Source organism: Octodon degus, unplaced genomic scaffold (genome assembly GCF_000260255.1).
Source record: "Octodon degus isolate 3935 unplaced genomic scaffold, OctDeg1.0 scaffold00245, whole genome shotgun sequence".
NCBI classification, from domain to species: Eukaryota; Metazoa; Chordata; class Mammalia; order Rodentia; family Octodontidae; genus Octodon; species Octodon degus.
In genome coordinates, this window is record NW_004524821.1 from 2074731 (window position 1) to 2096820 (window position 22090).

General features: G+C 40.3%; 1 protein-coding gene across 10 annotated transcripts in view; it reads left to right on the forward strand.

The window, feature by feature from the left end:
* Positions 1 to 22090, forward strand: part of Scmh1 (Scm polycomb group protein homolog 1) — a 178450-nt gene that overhangs the window by 135020 nt on the left and 21340 nt on the right. For 9 of the 10 annotated variants that reach the window (XM_023706200.1, XM_023706195.1, XM_023706196.1 and 6 more), the window contains 2 exons: positions 10717 to 10917; positions 12659 to 12850. The exons of the other annotated variant lie outside the window; for it this stretch is intronic. In XM_023706200.1, the coding sequence (XP_023561968.1) occupies positions 10717 to 10917; positions 12659 to 12850 (393 nt within the window). The remainder of the gene's footprint in view (positions 1 to 10716; positions 10918 to 12658; positions 12851 to 22090) is intronic. 10 annotated transcript variants of the gene reach the window in all.

Here is a 22090-nt window from a genome sequence, read left to right on the forward strand (position 1 = left end):
TAAAAAAAAATAATTTAAAAAAAAAAAAGATTTCTGTATACTGCCTGCCCACGTTTGTCTTCCTCTACAGCACCCCTCCTCAGAGCACTACATTCATTGTAGGTGATGACTTGATGCATCACTCTCACCCAGCAGGTTCCATAGTTTACATTAGGCTCTTTCTTGATGTTTTATATTTTATGGGTTCTGACAAATGTTCAATGACATATTTCAAACATTATAGTACCATACAAAATAGGTCTTCTACTCTAAAACTCCTATGTTCCGCCTACTCATCCTTTCTTTTTTCATCACCCCAGCCAAGTAGATATTATTTCCTATCTCCATAGTGTTCCCTTTTCCGGAATTTTATGTGGTTGGAATCATGCAATAAGTAGCCTCTGCAATTGGCTTCTTTCTCATATGCATTATGGCTTGACATTTCATTCTTCTTAATGCTAAATAATACTCAATTGTCTGGATGTACCACAGCTTATATATTCATTCACTTCCTAAAAGACATCTGTTTTGAGCCAGTGTTATAAAAGGGTGTATAGTCAGTGCCTAGGTTGGGGATTGTCGTAGGCTTTTTGTTGTGTTTTTTGTTTGTTTTGACTTGTGCTGAATGCATAGTTGTTCTAGCACAGTTTGTTGAAAAGACAGCTTTCTCATCATTGTATTGCCTTTTTTCCTTTGACAAATATCAGATGACTATATTCGTGTGCGTTTTCTTCTGGGCTTTCTATTGTGTTCTATTGATTTATTTGTTTATTCTTTTAAGAGTACCACACAGTCCTGGGTATAGCACCTTTAGAGGAAATCTTAAGGTTAGGTGGTTCCAGTCCCCTAACTTTGTTCTTATTCAGAATATTGCTTATTCTGGGTCTTTGCCTCTCCATGTAAAATTTAGATTCAGTTTGTTAATATCTACAAAGCAAACCTCTTGGATTTTATTGGGATTGCATTCAATCTCTAGATGAAGTTGAAAAGAACTGATCTCTTAACAATATTGGGTCTTTTTATCCATGAACATGGAGTAAGTCCATTTAGTTGTTTGATTTCTTTTATCAGAGTTTTGTAGTTTTCCTCAATAAATATTTATACATTTTTTATTTTTGTGCTTTTGCAAATAATATTGTTTTTAATTTTAAATTCTACTTGTTTGCTGGTACTGAGGAAAATGTTTAACTTTTTAATACTAGCCTTGGATCCTATAACCTTATTATAATTACTCATTAGTTCTAGGAGTTTTTCTGGCCAATTAAGATTCTCTACATAATTATGTCATCTGTGAACAAGAGTTTGTTTCTTACTTCTCAATACATATACCTTTTACCTTTTATTTCCTTTTTAGAGAAAGATGAGTCCTAACTGCATTAGGTAGGACTCAGTATGATGTTGAAAAAATGATGTTGAGAGATAGCATTCTTGCCCTGCTCCTGACCTCTGTGGGAAAGCTTCTAGTTTCTTAACATTAAATATGATATTCATTGTAGGAGTTTATGTAGATGTTATTTACCAAATTGGAGAAGTTCCCCTGTATTCATAGGTTCCTGGGAGATTTTTACTGTAAAAGTATGTTAGATATTGTCAAATACTTTTTCTGAATTTATTGATAAGACTCTGTGATTATATGGTGGATTACATTAATTGATATTTGAATGTTAAGCCAACTTTGCATATGTGGGATAAATCTTGGTCATGGTGTATAATTCTTTTTATACAACTTTAGGTAGATTTTCTAATATTTTATTGAGGATTTTTGTCTATGTTCATGAGTGATACTAGTCTTTAATTTTCTTGATATGTCTTCTTCATCTGGTTTGTATATTAATGTCCTTATAGGATGAGTTAAAAAGTATTCCTTCTAACAGATATTGTGGTGCATTGGTATGATTTTGTTCCTTAAATGCTTGGTAGAATTTGCCAGCAAATCTCTCTGAGCATCATACTTTTTGTTTAGGAGTATTATTGATTCAGTTTGTTTAATCGTACTGTACCTGCCTGTTCAGATTGTGGGGGTTTTCTTCTTTCTTCTCTCTTCTCTATTTTCTTTTTTCTTTTCTCTATTCTTTTTCCTTGTCATAAAGTCTCAGTATGTTACCCAAGCTGATCCTGAACTCCTTGGCCCAAGCGATTCTCCTGACTCAGCCTCCTGCATAACTAAGATTACAGACATGTACCACTGCACCCATCTTTGTATTTTTCTTCTTGGTTGAGTTTTGATGAGTTATCTGGTAAGGAGTTTATCTATTTCATCCAGGTTATAAATCTGTGGGTATCAAATGTTGTTCACTGTAATCCTTTATTATCCTTTTAATGATCATGGGATCTGTAGTGTTGACTCCATAACACTTCTGGTTTTAGTCTGTCTGTCTGTCTGTCTCTGTCGGTCTGTCTGTCTGTCTGTCTGTCTGTCTGTCTCTCTCTCTCTCTCTCTCTCTGTCTCTTTCTCTCTCTCTTTCTCTGTCTCAAACTGGCTAGAGTCTTATTAATTTTAATCTGTTTTTCTTTTTTATTTTCTGTATTTTATGGTAGAGTCTACAGGATGTTCAGGATCTCACTACTAGATCGGACTCAATGATTCTCCCGTTTACAGCCTCCCAAGTGCTGGGGTTACAGGTGCACACCACCACGTCCAGTCTCAATTGCCATCTCAGCAAATCCCCAGAGGCGAGGCCAGCACAGCAGGCCCCAAGGGATTGAACCCCCAGCCCCTGCACCTGTAATCCAGTGAGCTACTTGGCTGGCCCTTTTAATCTGTTTTTCAAAGAACCAACTCTTGGTTTCATTATTTTTTAATGGATTTCCTTTTTCAGTTTAATTGATTTATGCTGTGATTTTTGTTTCTTATCTTGTGCTTACTCTGAATTTAATCTGTCTTTTTCTAATTTCCTAAGGTAGAAGCTGTGGTTTAAGACCTTTCTTCTTTTCTGAATATATGTTGCTAATATACAATGCTATACAATATACAATATTGCATAGCAGTATTTCCGTCTAAGCTCTGCTTCTGTTATATTCTACAAATTCTAACTTGTATTTTACTTTTATTTGGTGCAAAATATTTTCTAATTTTTTTATATTTCTTTGTATTATTTAGAGCATGTTGCATATTGACATATTTTTAAAATTTCTACCTATCTTTCTGTTATCAATTTTGAATTTAAGTCCATTGTGGTGGTTTTAGTCTCTAAATTTGTTTGAGTATGTTTAATGGCCCAGAATGTAATCTGATTTTGGAGAATGTTCCATCTTTGCTTACAAAGATGGAATTATGTGTATTCTGCTATTCTTGGGTAAAGTACCTGAGATATGTCAGTTATATCCAGCTGATTAATGGTACTATGGAATTCAGTTATGTCCTTCTTAACATGCCTGTTGGAAATACTCATTTTTGATGGTTGAAGAATATTAAAATATCCAATTGTAATAGTGGATTCATCTATTTCCCTTTGCAGTTCTGGCAGTTTTGGGCTCATATATTGTGACACTCTATTGTTAGCTGCATATACATTAAGGACCAATATGAATTCTTGGAGAATTAATGGTTTTGTCATTATGTAATGCCTCTCCCTGATAATTTTCCTTGCCTTGAAGTCTGCTGTATCTGAATCAGTTCCTCTGTATTTTAGTTAGTGATTTCTTCTAGATTAACATATTTGCATTTTATTTTCTGTTCCAATCTGAGAATTTCTCTTTTAGTTGTTTCTCAATCATTGCAACTGATTATTGATACCTAGCATTATTACCTAGCATTATTACCTAGCATTATTTGCTTCAGTTTTCCATTTGTTTCTCCTGTTGTTTCTATTTTGTCTTCCACTGTTTTTCTGCCTTTGTGATTTTAATGGAGCAATTTATATGATTTTATTTTATAGTGTGACAGTTATATGTAATTTTTTACTTGTTAGCAATTATCCTCTAGTTTACAATATACACTTACAGATAACCTGTATTCACTTTCAAGTAGCACTCTGTTGCTCAGTATATAATGTGACTACTGTATAATCCTAAGTTCTTTTGAATTATTGCTATTAATCCTTTCACTTTACATAGCATATGCCTATGTATATATACACACACACACACGATCAAGTGTATTTATTGTTAATACTGTTATTATTTCAAGCAAATTTTTATCTATTAGGTGAATTAAGAATAAGAAAAATAAAGCTTTTTAACTTATTATTTCTGCTATGCTCCTCCTATCAAATACATGGGTGTCCCTTCTCTGGCACTGGTTCCCACAAACATTTCTGCTCATGGGTTTCAGGACTCTTATAGAAGTTACGATTCTTTGTGTTCATCTGACACATGTTCATCTAATTCTTTGTGTCTTGATGATAGTATACAAAATACCTTATGGCCTCAATATCAGGAAGATTTATAAAATAAGATGACTAACTATAAAAGAGCATCCTATCTTAACTATGCTCAAATTAAGATAGCTACCTCTGTCCTACATAGTCTAAGTTGGGATGGGTCATTTGGGGCTGAGGACTGTTTAGTCATGTAGCTAGTAAAGCTGGTCCTCTCCACACAGACTGTTGGGCTAATTCATATGAGTATATTCTAAGAACATGTCTCTCAAGAGAGAAAGTAAAGGCAACTGTCTTCTTAATGCCTGAGTCCCTAACTGCATAGCATCATTTTCACTATGTTCTGTTGATTAGAAGTCACAGAGCCTAGATTCAAGAAGAGAATCATCTTAGTTACTTTTCTTGCTACTGAGACACAATACCTAATACCCACAACTTAAAGAAAGAAAGGGATTTTTTGGGCTCAGTTTGTGGAGACTTCAGGACACTGTTGGCTGGCTCCAAGCAGTGCAGTATGACAAGATTTGTTTATGGCATGGCACACCCCTGATCCAGTCATCTGCCAAAAGCCGCACCTATGAGGGTGTGAGACTTTCGGGGGGAACATCTAGATTTAAACTATCATAGGAATAGTCCACACCTTTCAGTGGAAGGAGATTCAAAGCGTTATGAGCCATATCCTAAAACCACATCAGTGCACACTCTGAGCACAAATAATTTGTTTTTCCCACTTGAACAATTCATTCTTCCTTCGAGTTCATCGAAAAATCTCATCCCTTTCCTGCTTGAGGCTCAAGATCCAGGATCTCATCCATCCTCTAACTCAGGTGAAGCTTCACATAAAATATTTAAGTGAAATTACTCAGCTGTACTTTCTTGGCTATCGTTTCTCTGTCTGAAGACTTGTGAAGTGAAAAAACATACCCAAATCACAATGATTGAACAGGCACAAAGGATTATAGACACTTTCATCAAAAGGGAGAAAAACTGAGCACATGCATCAGTCAGTACATTTCTAGCCTGTAGAAATTCTGAAATCCAGCTGGGTACATGTTGCCAGCCCCTTAATTAGGCCCAGTATCACTTCCTGGAAGTCATTTTCTGTGCTTATTTATTTTGTCCTAAAGAAATCAGACTTCGTTTGCTATGAGCAGAGCTTGCCTTCTGAGTCTTCTTCCCTATAAATGGCAGGGTATCCAAAGTGTTCTTTCTGTTCAGTACCATCAGTAATCCTGTTACTATCGGTAATAAGGTCCAGGACAGGCTCCTAGGTTCTGGGGCATGATAAACAAAGAATCAGACATGGTGCACGATAGTAAAAAAAAAAAACAGCAGTTTATGAAGGCAGAAGCAATCTCAGAGTGAATGAACTAATATCTGCAAGAAGAAAATAACACAAATGCTAAGGCTGTAAGGTGTAGGGGTTTAAAATGTTTGTGCCAGGGCCAAGGCTGAGTGGCACAAGTACCTGCCTGGAAAGTGCAAGGTCCTAAGTTCAATTCCTGGTATCCCCCACGCCCAAAAAAAGTGTCAAACCTGGGGCACCCCAGTGGGGTCTTCCAGAGCATGATTGACATCATATGGTGAGGCTGCTGAGTCATGTCAGCTGCATCTACTGCATATGTCCTTTCCAGTAATTCATCGTGTTATAATTGGATGTGATGCAGTCCATATGCAGCCCGTATTCCATGAGCTCCAGGTGAAGAAAGATTACTGCAGGTCATGGCAGCAAGTCTAGTGCACATGCATGCTCTTTGGAATTTTGAAATTTTCCAGAGTAGGCTTGGGGGTCTGCTCTTATCTCTGCTTCCTAGTAGTAAGGCTTAGGGCAACCGTAAGGCGTAGGGTAGCTCTAAGGCATTCCTCAGGTTCAAGTGAATAAAGGAGCACACTCCAGCAGTGAGTGGAGAGAGGAGCAGCCCCGTAACTGTACTAAACTTTCTAATCCATTCTGGCAGTGCTTTCACCAGGAGTCTCAGAAATAAGAATTTTCTCTAAATACCATCTGATTCCTCTTTGTGACCCAAAACTGCAACCACGGATCTCTAAAGATAAGCCGTTGCTGCCCTGGCCTCCTGGGTACCTGCGGCTGTAGAACAGTACCCTTGAGATGTTTACAGATTCTTTTGTGTAAAGGAAAGAATCTGCAAGCCTTGCCCTTAACATTTCTTAGAGCCTTTTGATCTGAAGGAGGTCATGAGGCACATTCTTAGATTTTTTTGTCATCTTATAAAGGGTTGCAGTATCTCACTCTGGAACTGATCTTTGACCCTGCCTTAATATTCGCCTCCTGGAGGACCTAGAAGTGAGAAGCGATTCAGTTTGTAAACACTGCAAACCCTGAATGTAGGTGTCTGTGCATTTTTAAAGCTCATCTCGCATCGTACATTTTATCATGAGCAGCAAGAAGGCAGGTGGCACTGCTCTTACTTTGGAAAGCTTAGCTGTTTGGTACCTTTCTTGTTTTTATGTCACTTTAGACAACTTTCTTGTGAAATTTTTAGTCACTTCCTAGAAGCATCCTGTCTTCCATCTTCCTACAAGATGTTCCTCACTTTCTTTTAACCCCTCACTGAAGCCAGGTGTGGTGGCATACTCCAATAGTCCCAGCTCTCTGAGGCAGGAGGCTCACTGGGCGTTGGAGACCAGCCTGGGCTACAAAGTGAACTCAAGTCCAGCCTGAACTGCGTAGCAAGACCCTATCTCAAAAAAGACCTTGCTAATCACCTCCCAGGGAACCTTTAGGCTTCCATTAAAGCTCTTCTCAGCAGCCAAGCATGATGGCATTCACTAGTAGTCCCAGTACTCAGGAAGGCTGAGGCAGGAAGGTGCAGGTTTGAGCCTAGTCTTGTCAGTTTAGCAAGACCTTGCCTCAAAATAATGAGTGAATAAATGAGGATGCAGTTCAACGTGCAGGCCTTGAGTTTAATCCTTAGTCCAAAACAAAAATCATACAAACAAAACTTCTCAAAGCTCTTCAGTTTTTACTCTCTTTGTGGCCCTGTCTGCTGCTTTCTGCTGCTTAGTTTTAAAGGCACTGCCACACATAGAATCTGTTCTGATAGTCTTCTCTATGTGACATACTTACCACCACAAAGCTTGCTGGCTTAGAAGAACACTAAGAACAGGCCTTGGTGCAGAAGTGTATCTCTGTGGCATGTAGTGTGTGCTGGAGTGACTGAAAGACTCACTTTAACCACATGGCTGATATGTCAGTTCTGCTGATGGCTTTTCTTTATAGAGATCTCTCTCTCACTCGAGCAGTTTGCATCCTGACACATCATAGTTAGGGTCTAGGAGTAAGTGTCCCCAGAAACAGGAAATGAAAGCTGTCAGTTTCTTAATCCCTGGGACAAGAAACTGGGATGGTGACCTTTACAGTATTGGTCAAGTGTAACAGAGATCAGAAGAAGGGGTGTTACAGCAGCAGCCTACACATTAGATGTCAGTGTGCCATTAGAGAGTGGTGCTGTGCACAATCATCACTAATAGTAACATATCTATAGTGTCAATCATTAAATTACATGTTAATATTTTTTTTTAAAGAAAAAAAAGAAGAAGGGGTGTTAAAAAGTTTGGCCAGCTGGCCAGATAGCTCAGCAGACTAAGTGCCTGCTAAGGCAAACACAGGGACTGCAGTTCAATGCCTGGCACCATGTGCCATACCAGCCCCACCCACAGGCGCACTGAGCCAGCAACCAAGTCCATCCTGGCAGCACATGCTTGTGATCCCAGCGCTAGGAGGTTTGAAAACAGGAGGGTCACTACAAGTCTGAGCTGCATAGTGAGACCCTGCACAAAATACAAAAAGAGTAAAGAAGTTAGAAAAAAAAAGTTTGTCATATTTCAAAACTGACAATTCTCTAAGTGTTATATAATTTTGTCTTTTGTGTTTCACCATTTAATGTACGTAGAATTTTTTTAATCATCACTACAGTACTTATATTTTTTTCCTTTCTATGTGTTTTAATTGAAGTAAACTTTACACTATAAAACATACAAGTCTTTGTCTTTTGTTTTTCTTTTTTCTTTTTTGGTTTTTGTTGTTTTGGGATGGGATCTCACTATATATTTCAGGCTGGTCTTGAACTCGGTATAGGCAGGGCTGGCCTCAACTCACAATGATCCTCCTATCTCAGTGTCCTGGGTACTGAGACAAGTGTATGCCACCATGCCCAGCTCAAACATACAAATCTTAAGTGTACAATTTTATGAATTTTAATGAATGCCAGACCTGCATAATTAAAGCCCACACCAAGATGTAAGACATTCCTGCTACCCCTGCAAACCTCCTCATAGCCTCCATTTCCACCTTGATTTTCACATCTGCAACCAGATTAGACTTTTCTGTTCTTGAGATTAACACAAATGGATCGTACTATAGGTACTTTTGTGTATGTTCTTCCACACAAAATAATGTCTTGAGAAGCACCTATGTTATTGTAAATGTTAATTGTTCATTTTTTTAATGTCAAGTGGTATTCTGTTAAATATGCCAAATATACTATAGCAAATATACGTACCAATCTGTGTATCTATGTTCTTACTGATGGGCGCTTAGGCTAGTCCTTATTTGGAGGTTATCATTATACTGTTATATATGTTAGAAGTGTCTTTTCTTAGCCAGTTGTGAACTCATTTTTATTACTGTCTAAGTTCTTCTGTTTTTATTGGTTTCAGTAGAAATGTCACTAATCCTAGAACTCAGGAGGCTGAGGCAGGAGGACTGCCTTGAGTTCAGGGCCACCTGGGCTACATAGGGAGTTCTCACTACAAAGCAAGACCCTATCTCAAGAAAGCAAAGTAGAAAGTGCATATTTCAAGACACAGAAATCCTGCTTCTCTTAGTGGGTTTCAGCCAGTCCTTTGAGTAGATTCACCTTCACATCTGCCTCCGGAAACACCTATTCCACTGATGCTCAGGCATCTTAAGAATTAGGGGAGGGGTCGGGAGATGGCTCAGTGGAATAAGCGCTTGCCTGGCAAGCACAGGGGCCTGAGTTCAATCCCCAGTCCTGCCAAAAAAAAAAAAAAAAAAAAAGAATTAGGAGAAAGAATTGGGTTCTCATTATTCCCCACTCAGCTTTCTTGAGTCTATCAAAGTCACTACTTTGCCAGTTTGCTTTCCAGACTCCAAAATTTTACTGTTGTTTCCTTTTTTTTAATTAGCTGGCTCATTTTAGAAAGTTTCTAGAGAGCTAGGTGTGGTGGCCCATACCTATAATGTCAGTGCTCAGGAGGCTGAAACAGGAGGATCACTGTAAGTTCAAGGACAGCTACATATTGAGTTCAAGGCCAGCCTGTACTACATAGCAAGATCCTGTCTTTAAAAAACAAAAAGTTTCAGGAAAGAACATAATTAAATGTATAAGTTGAGTTCATCTCGTTTGCTTTTATTATTTTCTTTTTCTCCGTTACTTCCCTTATCCAGCCCCTACTTGATTTGCATTTTCCATTTTCTCTCTCCATATCACTTCTCCATAGATTAGAACTATGGAGGCAGCAATTTCTCAGAGAGCATCTGTCTAGCTCAACCCCTCTCACAGATGTTGGACCTGAGACACAAAGACAAGAAGGATGTAGTCTCCTTTCTGTTTTGTAGCAAAGCAGGCTTTTGCCTTTCTATACTCTCAGGGTGAGAACAGTACTGTCTGCCCAGTAGGAGCCTGGAAAATGATCAGAGGAGAAAATGACACTTCTGACCAGGCTGTTATCCTCCGCAAGAGCCAAAGGAAGCAGCCTCGTTTAGAGAAGCCTCAGTTTCCTTTATCCTCTGCACAGGGCCAGGTTCAGGGCAGCAACAGGAGAGTGCCAGTTGCCTTGATAGAAGGACTGCAGAAATAAACAAATATATGTAGGGCCTGCAGGGCCTTTCTGATCTTGTTTTTTGGTTTGTTTTGTTTTTTCTTTTCACTACTTTCTTTGGGATTAAGTGTTATGTAGAAGATAACAAAGCAACTCTTAGGCCAAGAACAGAAATCTAGGCAAGTGATCAGTGGTGTTATGATCTGTATCCAGTGCTAGCATATATACAAGCTAATGTTCCCATAGCCCTATAACTCCTTACTATATAAGATGTGAGGCACAAAGAATATAAGAGGCAACCAAGTACAAAAAGTGAAAGTATATACTGGGAAAATGATTCAGATTTCAGGGCACAAAAGATAAAATGCCAATTACTTACTTAGCTTTTGGGCTGGGCTGCTTTCTAAGTAGACTGTTCCCAGGGCCCTTGTTCATGCATTTTGGGCTGGAAGCAATGACACAGCCTTTTCTGGGTCCCCACCCTTTAACCTCCGGGGTTTCAACAGCTTAAATCCTGGGAGTCCTGGCAGGGACCAAACCACAGGGTATACTATTCTCTGACTTCTCTGAGCCAGATATTCTGTAAGTTTCTTGGATTCTTTGTCTCCTATAGTCTGTATCTACTTGAACAAGAGCGGCAGCACAGGCCCCCACTTGGATAAAAAGAAGGTCCAGAAGCTCCCTGACCACTTTGGGCCAGCCCGTGCCTCTGTGGTGTTGCAGCAAGCAGTCCAGGCTTGCATTGACTGTGCTTACCACCAGAAAACCGTCTTCAGCTTCCTCAAACAGGGCCATGGTGGTGAGGTCATCTCAGGTGAGCGCCCTTGGGCTGGTGTGACCTCCTACTCAGAGGGGCAAGCCTTCTCAGTTGACTGATTCTGACAAGGCATCCTGTTTGCTAATTCACAAATATGAAGGTATTCTGTTCCTCAAAGAGCCCTCATTTTTAGCTCCCGAGCTCTTTTGAGCCTTTTACATATCTCTGTTAAGAATATCCAAGCAGACTACCCGAGCCTCTAAAAAGATTTCTCTCCTATCCATGAGTTTATGGTTTTATGGCATTATAGAAGGAGGAATTGAGACGGGCTGTGTTGTACAAGAGAATTCCTTCAGACTGCTATGCCCTCCCCCACTGGTTTCGGAAACTCCTAATCTCTTCCTTTATTCGTTTATGCAGTAGCTTTTCTGGGCCTAAGCCAGACCCTGGACAAGGGCTCTGAATCTCAGGGTAAAAAGGGAAGTAGGATACCCTCTTTCTTTCCTGCCAAGGGTTTAATTCAGCAGTACATTGTTTTTGGCTCTCACTGAAAATACTCACTTTTTCTGCTATGCCCTCCTTCTGTTTTGATTTTCTTAAGTCCAGATTTCTTTTACTTATCAAACCTATGAAAGTTCAACCTACAACCTTCCAATCTTAACAGCAATGCTATTCATTATTTCCTTGCCCTCTCTCCTAACAAGTTGCCATAACCAGGTTCAAGAAACATAGCTGACATAGAAAGCCTGATAAATCACCAAATGATGGTTTTAATGAGCATTTATTGAGTCCTCACCATATGTCAGAGGTTGTTGCCAGACACTGGTGAGAAAGGAAGAGAAGATGACAGGCTCATGTCTACTCTGGTGAAAAAACAAAAAATCTAAACAGCTAAAGGTCACAGCTGTTAGAATAGAGGAATGTACAGGAGCCCAGACTTGAGTAATGGGCTGTAGAGGGGAGGGGCAGACATGGAGGGAGTTATTCTAGAAGGCTGAGATCTGCTGGCAAATTCCTGTGTCCTTTGAAGCCCAGACTCCCTCTGGCTGTCTTTTGCTTCTGTAAAATGTTTTGTCGGAATGGGCCTTCTTTCTCCTCTTTACTTGCTTACACTTTTGTCCCTCTGAAGTTCCTCTTCTGCCCTGAAACTGTTCCTAAGAGTAACCCTTCTCCCTAAATTTTCATTTCCTCACTCCTTCAGAGGCAGAAATTACAGGCCTTTTGCTTCTAAAGAATTATGCTTCCATTTTTGCTAGAAATAAGAAGTACAGTAAAACCAAGCATGAAATAATTCCAAATGTTGCCAAAACTGTAGTGTTCTTTTGCAGTTTGGAAATTGTATACCTACACATTGCTAGCAATAGCTGTATTATCCTCTTCTGCTCTGCTCCTCTGTTCTTGAGAAGTTCATGTGAAAATAGCACCCTAAAGGAACAGATTTCCTGGAGGAGGCCCTTCCAAATGATGGAGCAGATAGAATTATGTTCACAGTTGTTTTCACAAGTTGAGTGAAATCATTCTGAGCCCTGCAGCTGCAAAAGACTTAGTCTAGCCACTCCCATTATTGCATGCCCTTTCTGGCAGGAGGCAAAAATCAAAGCCCTCAAGGGAGGAAGGGAGGGAAGAAAGAAAGGGAGTGGGGGGAGGGAGGGAAGGAGAGAAGCAGCCTGGGCACTGACTGCTTTTGTGTAACCCAGTAAGCCTGAGACAGGCAGTGGGCTGAACTCCTCTGGCCCTGTGCTGTGCTGCCCTGCACTGCTCAGCTGACGTTCATGGCTCTGTTTACCTAACTCCACAGCCGTATTTGACCAGGAACACCACACTCTCAACCTCCCGGCAGTCAACAGCATCACCTACGTCCTCCGCTTCCTGGAGAAGCTCTGCCACAACCTTCATAGTGACAATCTGTTTGGCAACCAGCCCTTTACACAGACTCACTTATCAGTCACTGCCACAGAATACGGCCACAGCCACGACAGGTACCTACCAGGTAGGAGCTGGGATGGGGCATGGGTTCAGAGGGGGACAGGGCTGGCAGCAGCACCTGCAAGGGCCCACACCTGCTAGCTGGGGTCTACTGTCTAGAAATCTCATTTTCTCTCTGTCCCTTAACCTTTGAATCACATAGGATATTTGGGGCTCTGTCATCTTCACAGTCTTCTGGATTTTTTTCCTTCTTTCTCTAAAACTAGTCTTCTTTCTTCTGGATCCTTATCCCTAGTGAACTTGGCTTTTGGTTCCCCTTTTCAGAGCACAACAGCCTTTGAAGTCACCCTGAAGTCACAGTACATCTTAGAGTGATTCTGGCAGCAAGGCCTAACATAGCTCTCCTTTGCCAACAGAAAAGTTTAGTCTCAGGCTAGAGATTGAGAAATCTGCCCCCCCTCCCCCCAGTGAATGGCCAACCATTCTTTGCTTTGGCACATGGCCCTAACTCTTCTAGCACTGCCAGTCTAGCAAGTCAATTCAAGTTCTTACTGTTTCCAGCTAGGATGGAAAATAACTTTCTTAGTTAACATACCAGACCCACAGTAGGAAAGTGAATGCCACGTGGCCAATCAATGACTAAGCACTTCCAAGAGAGACTGAAGTGCGAATGAAACTCAGTTTCTTTCATCTGGGGTACAGGACACAGAGCTGAGGAGAAAAGCTCATCCCTACCCATGGCAAGGTAGGTCTCTGCTAAGAGGGAGGAAAGGGCCTCAAAAAAGATCTGTGGACTGTGACCTGAGGAGAGGAGCAGAGAAGCTGCTGCAAGTGTGGGGCTATGCTGTGTGCCCATGGGAGAGCACAGTCTGAAAGGTGCCCCTTGGCCCTTCTCCCTCTACATGGTCCATGTTGCATTCCCAATTCTCTTTTCATCAGAGTTAAAAGGATGCACTTTCAATATAATTGCTACTTCGGAAGAATGTGCTTGGGGAAGTACCTACTCTCCCAGTCCCCCTCACCCTATTTACACTTCTGCGTCCAAATGAACGCTGTTTATGTTACTTGCAAGACGGCCAAAAACATACCTGAATTCTAGATACTGCTGTGCGGATCAGACTACCTGGTTGCTATAACTGTACCCATGCCCCCATCTGGTTCTTTCCTTCAGAGGGAACATCTCAGCCAGCCTAGATTACTTTCTTTCAGCATTAGAATTTGAGAACAGAAAACGACATGTTTAGCTGCAGTTAGAATGTTGCACTGCTATGTAGGGTTGATACAGACAAAAGGGACTTGTTAAATGTGCCCAGCTATTGGCATGCAGGAAGCTGCATATCAGCAATGAAAATTGGCCTTCCTGGGATTCTAAAGCAAGGTTACCTGTGGGGTGGGGGTGGGGGCATATCCATGAATGTAGCTGCTAGTCTAAAGAGAAATTTCTCAAAGAATTAGGAAGCCAAAATTCTTAACTAGAATACTACCATTAAATTAAGAACTGCAAAGGATACACTGGCAGCAGCACTCAGGCTGGTTGGGGTATATATGTTGTGGGCCTGTAGTCATGAAGGTAGTTTGAAATTGGGTCATGAACTTTCCTGGGAATTCATTTGCAGTTCATATTTCTCTGATTCAGCTACAAGGCAAGAGGAGCAAGCTTCAGCCAGACTCTTCACAGCGAATTGGAGTATTACTTTCTGACCTTGGCCACCACCTTTCCCTACACCCATTATTGGGCAGATTGAGCCAATTCTTTATCCTTCTCTGCTCGCTAACTCGCTTTCTCATATCAAGTACTCACCACGTTGTTTACACCCACCCTGGTTCCTGTCTGCTTTCCTGAATGAGCATTTCCAGACAAACCAGGTCCTTCTCTGGACTTTTGATTCTTCTATGCTTCATAGCCTCTCTCTTACCTGCCTGCCATACTGAGCATATATTTTGCCTTTGATCTTTTATCAGTACACACGTTTTTCTGATTACTTGTCTAGTCCTTTGCCAAAGAGCTTTAATCTGTTCGAGAGCTGCATTCTGGGTTACCTTTTGCATCTTTACTTATTACTCCTACCTATCTGCCTGACTATATACATCTACTAGTTTAACATTTGTAGATACCACTTCTGTTCTCTGGACTGGATAAAGTAGCAATGTACATAGTATATGGCAGGTGTGGCAGCACAATTGTAATTCTACTTACTCTGGAAACTGAGGCACCTTAGGAGATCCTATATCAGAATTTTAAAAATAATTACAGGGGGTGGGGATGTAGTGGTAGAGCACTTGCCTAGCATGTAGAAGGCCCTGAGGGGCCAGGGGTTATGCATATACATAGACAGATATGAATATATACTTTTTATTAATATATCTGAGAGTTAACTTTAAATGAGAGACTTTATCCTTGAATACTTTTGTATATAATCTTCTAAGAATAAGGAGCACAATATTATTGTACTTAAGATATTTATCTTTGTGGGGAGGGTAATTAGGAATCAAACTCAGGACTTTCTGCTTGCCAGGCAGGTGCTGCACTGTTGAGCCATATCCCCCATGCCAATATTTAACATTAATACATTTCTCAAATTTAATATAAATAAAATATTAATGTAAATGATATGATAAAGTTATACAATCCATATTAGAATTTCCAGTAGTTGATTGGATGTTGATCCAATAATGTCCTTTATAGATGCTTTTTTTTTTTCTATTCTGGGATCCAATAACGAATGACCCACTGAATTTTACCGCCCTGTCTCTTTTGCTTTCTTTATGTAGAACATTCTACCAGTTTCTTTCTTTTTTTTTTTTTTTTTTTTTTGTATTTTTTTAGGGAAGGATCTACAAGGTGTTCAGGGTCTCACTACTAGATCCTACTTGTACTGATCCTCCTGTTTATAGCTTCCCAAGAGCTGGGATTACAGGCATGCCACCACACTCAATCTCAATTGCCATCTCAGCACGCCCTACGGGCGGGGCCAGCACTGCAGGCCCCTGGAGCTGGGGGGGTGGGGAGGGGGGAATCAAACCCCAGGCCCCTGCGTTACCAGTTTCTTTCTATGATTAACATTCACATTTTGAGGGATCCAGTCCAGTCATTTTTGTTTAGGTCATCAAATATTTATTAAATATTCTATGCCTGATTCAGTGCTGAACTCTGTGGTAAAAGAAATGAACAGCCTCAACCTCTGCTCTTAAAATAGCTGAAAAGGGAGAAATGTGTGCACATGTATGTGATTAGGAGTCCAGAACAGAGGCACTTAGGCCCAGCTACTCTCATAAGCAGTGACTGGGATGAAAAGAAAGGAAGATGGACTCCTGGAAGGAGGCAGAGAGTGTTAGATCAGAGTCCCTTCCAAATCACACATGTGCTAGATAAAGTACTAGGCATGTGGAGGCTAGGTATGTCTAGAGTGACCCCCCAAACAATAATACTGGGCAAGCCAGTGTTTATTATAGCTTACACTTGTCACACCAACTGTTAACTACCTGTAAGCGAAATCCACACAGCATTCATCTCTGGGTCTGCTGTTTTAGATTTTCCAGGTTCCTCTCTGCTAGAAGAAATGGTTCACCTTTCCCAGGGCAATGTATTCTTTGTGCCTTTCTTCTAGTTGCCATCTAGGGAATCCAACATTATAAAGTGATTCTCCTGCCAAAATTGCAAAGCTTACAGGTTATAAAGCTAAATAAAAACTTAGAAATTTCTTAGGGTACCTTTATCACGACATAAACGTGCTCTTGGGTTTTACAGGTGGCTTAATGTGTTCATAGTTAATGGTAGCACACTATTTGGCACACACTCACTTTCCAGATGGCGGAACTCTTTTGCAAACCTGTTTAAATATCACCTGTCAGAGAGACCTCCAAGTTCTCATCTGAGAGGCCCCATTATTATCTGTCTCAATACCTAGTCCCTTCATTTGTAGTACTTAGAATATCCTAATTTTTAATCTACCCGTATTTTGACATCAACCCCACTAGACTAAATTAATCACAAGAGGAAAGAAAATTTTTTATCATTGTCAGTATCCGTAACTCGAGCTCTCACATGGTAAAGAATATGGGGCATGATAGTTCAGAATGGGATATCTTTTAAAATAGGAATGCCTTCAACATACACAAGGACTGTGCCAATGTGTATGGGTTCTGTGTTGGTGTGGGACTTTTTTTTTTTAATCTACAACTATAATTCCATGCCTATTCAGTTTACCCTGCAGGGAAGAGTATAGCAGTGAGCATGAAATCCTTGAGCTAAAGAAGAAAGTGCTCTCAAGGCAATCTAGTTATTTTCTGACCTCTACTTATCTCACCCCCACCAACAGGCTACTCTCTTGGTTACTGGCAGTTGATTTTATTGTTGGCCAGCATGCAGTGGCATAGCTAGAGTTCATGCCGCTCGAGCAGTCCTTCAATTTGCCACCTTCAAACATATCTAAATGGAGTAAATTCTTACAGTATAATTTTTCTTTTGGTGGATAAATGCCATCTATACTGGTTGATACGTTTTGTCAACTTGAGAAATTTAAAAGTTTAATTAGGTGACTCAGCATAACACCAGAGTTTGTTCTTTGTAAACATCCTTATCCTGTGCAAGAGGAGGGCATGGACATTGTGCGAGTTCTACACCCCCAGCCCAGCATAGCCTGCTTACAATATAAGGAGAGGAGAGAGGCAGGCTGGAAACCGCAGCTGCTGCTTCCCCCTTTTCCTTTTGTTGCTTTGCTGTCTTTTGCTGTCTTAAACTTATTGCTCCTGTGCCATGTCACCCAGCCTTAAAGCCAGCTAAAAATAGACTAAAACCTGCACAAACTGTGAGCTGAATAAGCCTTTCCTTCCTTAATTTTGGATGTCAGATATCTCGTCCCAACAACAAAAAATGATTAACTGAAACACCATCCAAAAAATGTGTCATCGGGGAACCTCCTCCCAGAGCTGCCAACATGAATGCCCTCCTCCTTGGAGCTTGCAGCTCCCACCCCTGGTGCTACTCTGCATTATAGAAACCAGACGCACCTCCACCTCTCTTTCTTCCCAGCCTGCACTTAGGATATTGGTCTCCCAGAGTTTGCTCCATTTTGTCTTAATCCTATGACTTCTCACCACTATGCTGTCACCCCTCACTGGGAATGCTAGTCTCAAGTCAGCTTTACTAGTCTTAAGTTCAGTTTTGCCCTGGGACACTCTGAGAAGAGCTGCTTCTTGCTGAAAATAAGTATACAGGACAAGATCTTTACTTCACAGGTATACAGGACAAGATCTTTACTTCTGCAGTAAATTTTAATTTATATCAACCCTAGAAAGTTAAAGATTTTTTCTTTTTTAAATTGATTATGTCTACTGGTACATTATTTTTCCTTTTCCCCTCATTTTTTTTTCTTTTCCTTCCTTTCCCTTTCCCATAGTGTTATGGTTTGGGGTTTTGCAAGGGAAACAAAGACACATCTTATAAGATTATTTTATAATGAATCACCCAAAGACTTGTATACAAGGAGTGCAGGAAATCTGTCCATACAATAAAGACCAAAGAATCCAGATGAGGCCCTGGATCCTACTATCCTGTATGAGTCCAGCAGAAAACCTAGAACCCATAACAATGCTTCCCACAAAGGAGGTCTACAGCCCAACAAAGTCTCATGCAGACCCACTTCATGAATCTGTGCTGGAAAGTCCCAAAAGTCAGGGTGGAAGCTAGAAAGTCTATGCCAGTGGAATAAAGGATCTATGCTAGCAGGCTGAAGGATCTGAACTGGAGCCAGAAAGCAATGTTCAAGGTAAGAACCAGAGTTCCCCCTAAAAGTACCACAGCCATCAGCAACAGTGAGATCCTGAACTCTTCCAGTGATGAAGAAAGCTGTGATCCCATCAGGAAAGCCAATCTGACAAACTGCTCCATGAGGCTGAGCAAGGCACCACCTTCCCACACAGAGCCAAGAATTGATGCTCAAGATGAGGTCCAGAGCTCCCCCAAAATGAACCAGAGTCATTCTCAGCGACAATGAAGGCCCAAGCTCTTCCCGCAACAAGAACAGCCAAGTTCGTCAGGAAAGCCAGCATGACAGGGTCCTCCAGTAGAATAGCTCAAGAGAGCCAGCAGCTTCCAACAGCTCCAACAGCCTCTCCACAGCTTCTCCAGTTCTGCCTTTTATGCTGCTGGCAACAATCCACAGGTGGGCCTTCCACACCCAGCATCACTCTAGCTCAGTTTAGCTGGGTATTATAAGTTGACCACCAGTTAACAATCCACAAGCTCTATCTCTAGTTCCCCTTCCCATTTGGACATTATCTTCCTATTACATAATATCTATTATTCATTTTGGTCCTTATTTACACTTTTAATTTCTAACACCAGAGAAACCATGTGGTATTTACACAGGTGTAACCAGTTATTCACTTGAGAGTATGTCCGCAAGGTGCATCTATTTAGCTAGAAATGTCTCAAGCTTGTCCTTTGTGGCAGAATAGTATTCCATTGTACAAAAATAATCTTTATCCATTCATCAGTTGATGGGCACTGGGGCTGTTTCTATGATTTAGCTATTACAAATGCTATAAATTGTGCTGTTGTAAATATGGTTATGTGTATATCACTGTGGTATGATGCTTTTTGGGGAGTGGCATCTGATTTTGTTTAATCTAAACAGAAAATAAGTAAACAATTTTGCCAGACAGAAGTGATAGAAATTGAATAATATGTGTTATGGAATCAATACAATGAGTTTACTTCATAGCCAGTTATTCTTTGTTAATTCTGCAAAGAAAAAAAAAATCAGTTATGCAGAAACAAGAACATAAAAAGCCCTGTTCTAGATCCCAGCTTAATAAAAACAGATTTCCTGTCATTGACTATATTCTGATTCAGTTTTCCTTGTGAAAAAAAAAAGCAGTCACTGATGGTGGTTTGGTAAGCTGAAATTGATTTCTTTTATGTTGGTTCAACCTGATAATCCAGATATTAAAAAAAAAAAAAAAGTTATTCAAGAGTCACAGAGGTAAACTATTGTCTAGGCAACATAACTTACCCATGTCCCTAATATATTTAGAAACATATAATAACAATCAAAGACAGCAATGACACTACACACTCAGTGCAGTGCTTCGTGTAGTGCATTCCTGTAGCTTGTCTGGAGTTTAAAACCATATCACCAATACATTTCTAATGGATGAGCTTCTGACACATATGCATCTGTCCAGTTGCTGTTAATTCTTACAGGAAGATACCAAGAAGAGGACTAACTGAGTCAAGTGGAACCTCTAGCCCTAGTTTTTTGAGGAATCTCCATACTGAGTTCCACAATAATTTTACTAGTCTACACTCTCACCAACAGTGGAGGGTGGTTCCTTTATCTATTCAGCCCCACCAAAATTTGTTATTAGTTGATTTCTTGATAATAGCCATTCTTTCTGGGGTGAATGGATCTCAGTGTTGTTGTAATTTACATTTCTTGAATGACCAGTGATATTGAACATTTTTTCATATATTTATTTGCTGTTTGTACTTAATCTGTGACGTATCTATTCATTTCATATGCCCATTTTTGCCTTGGGTCTTTAAATTTAATACTTTTTTTTTTTTAGTTTCTTATGTATTCTATATAGTAGTCCTTTATCTGAGCAACACCTGGCAAAAAAAGTTTCCCCACAAGGTTGTCTCTTCACTGTGTTGGTGGTTTCTCTTGCTTTGCAAAAGCTTTTTAATTTTTTGAGATGAGATCTCAGTTGTTGATTCTTCATTCCTGCACAATTGGGATTTTGTTCGTAAAATCTTTGCCTGTGCCAATGTCTTCAAGAGTTCTACCTATTCTGCCTTCCAGAAAATTTAGTGTTTCTGTTTTAATAGTCTGATCTTTGATCCATTTTTACTTTAGTACCTGGTGAAAGATAGGGGTCTAGTTTTAATCTTCAGCCTATGGAAAGCCAGTTTTTCTGGCACCGTTTATTAAAGAGGCTATCTTTTTTCCAGTGAAAGTATTTGGCATCTTTGTCAAAGGCAGTGTGGGTGGCTAAATACGTCTGGAGTTGTTTCTGTATCTTCTGATCTGTTCCTTTGATCCTCATGTCTACTTTTTGGCCTTTACTATGCTGATATTAATTATCACTGTAGCTTTGTAGTATAATTTCCAGTCAAGAATCATGATGAGGGCCAGTGAGATAGCTGAGTGAAATAAGCACCTGCTTAGGCAAGCACAGGGACCGGGGTTCAACCCCTGGCACCACATGCTGGGCTAACCTCACCCCCAGGTGTGCTGAACCAACTGAGACCAGACATGGTGGCGCATGCCTGTAGTCCCAGCGCTGGAGAGGCTGAAACACAAGAAGATCACTATGAGTCCGAGCTGCATAGTGCAACCCTGTATCAAATACATAAAATTAAAAATAAAAATAAATCATTAGCCTTCCTGTATACAAATAAGGAACCCACTGAGAGAAATTAGGGAAACAACACTTTTGACAATAGCATCCAAGAAAATAAAATACCTAGGAATCAATCTGATGAAGGAAATAAAAGATCCTTACATTGAAAACTACAGTACTCTGAAAAGGGGATTGAAGAGGATAGAAGAAAATGGCTATCTCACTTGTTCTTGAATAGGAAAAACTGATATAGTGAAAATGGCCATATTTCCAAAATTGCTATACAGATTTAGTGCAATCTCTATTAAAATTCCAATGGCGTATCTCACAGAATTAGAAAAAACAATCCTAAAAGTCATTTGGAATCAGAAGAGATCTAGAATAGCAAAGGCAATTTTGGGGAACAAAAGCAAGGCAGGGGTCTCACTATGTAGATCAGACTCGTAGTGATCCTCTTGTTTTCAGTCTCCCAAGCACTGAGATTAAAGACTTGCGCCACCACGCCCAGTTTCAGTTGCTGTCTCAGCTTGCCCCAGTGGGGCAGGGGTGGGGAGCATGGCACGCTGATGGAACCTGGGGCCTTTGCGCTCTGCCTAAGCAGGTACTTTAGTCCGCTGAGCTATCAGGTCGGCCCTGGCTATTGATTTTTGTGTGTTGACTTTGTATCTAGTTATGCTACTAAACTTGGTTATGAAATCTAGAAGTCTTTTGGTGAAATTTTAGGTAGAGTATCATGTCATCCACAGATAGTGATATTTTAACTTCTTCCTTTCCTGTCTTTATTCCTTTTCTTTCTCTTGTATAATTTCTCTGTCTAAAGTTTCTAGAACTATATTGAATAGGAGAAGTGACAGTGGATATTCTTGCGTTGTTCCTGATTTTAGACTGGAAGCTTTCAGTTTTTGTCCATAGTATGGTGTTGGCTGTTGGTTTGTCATAAATGGCTTTTATCAGA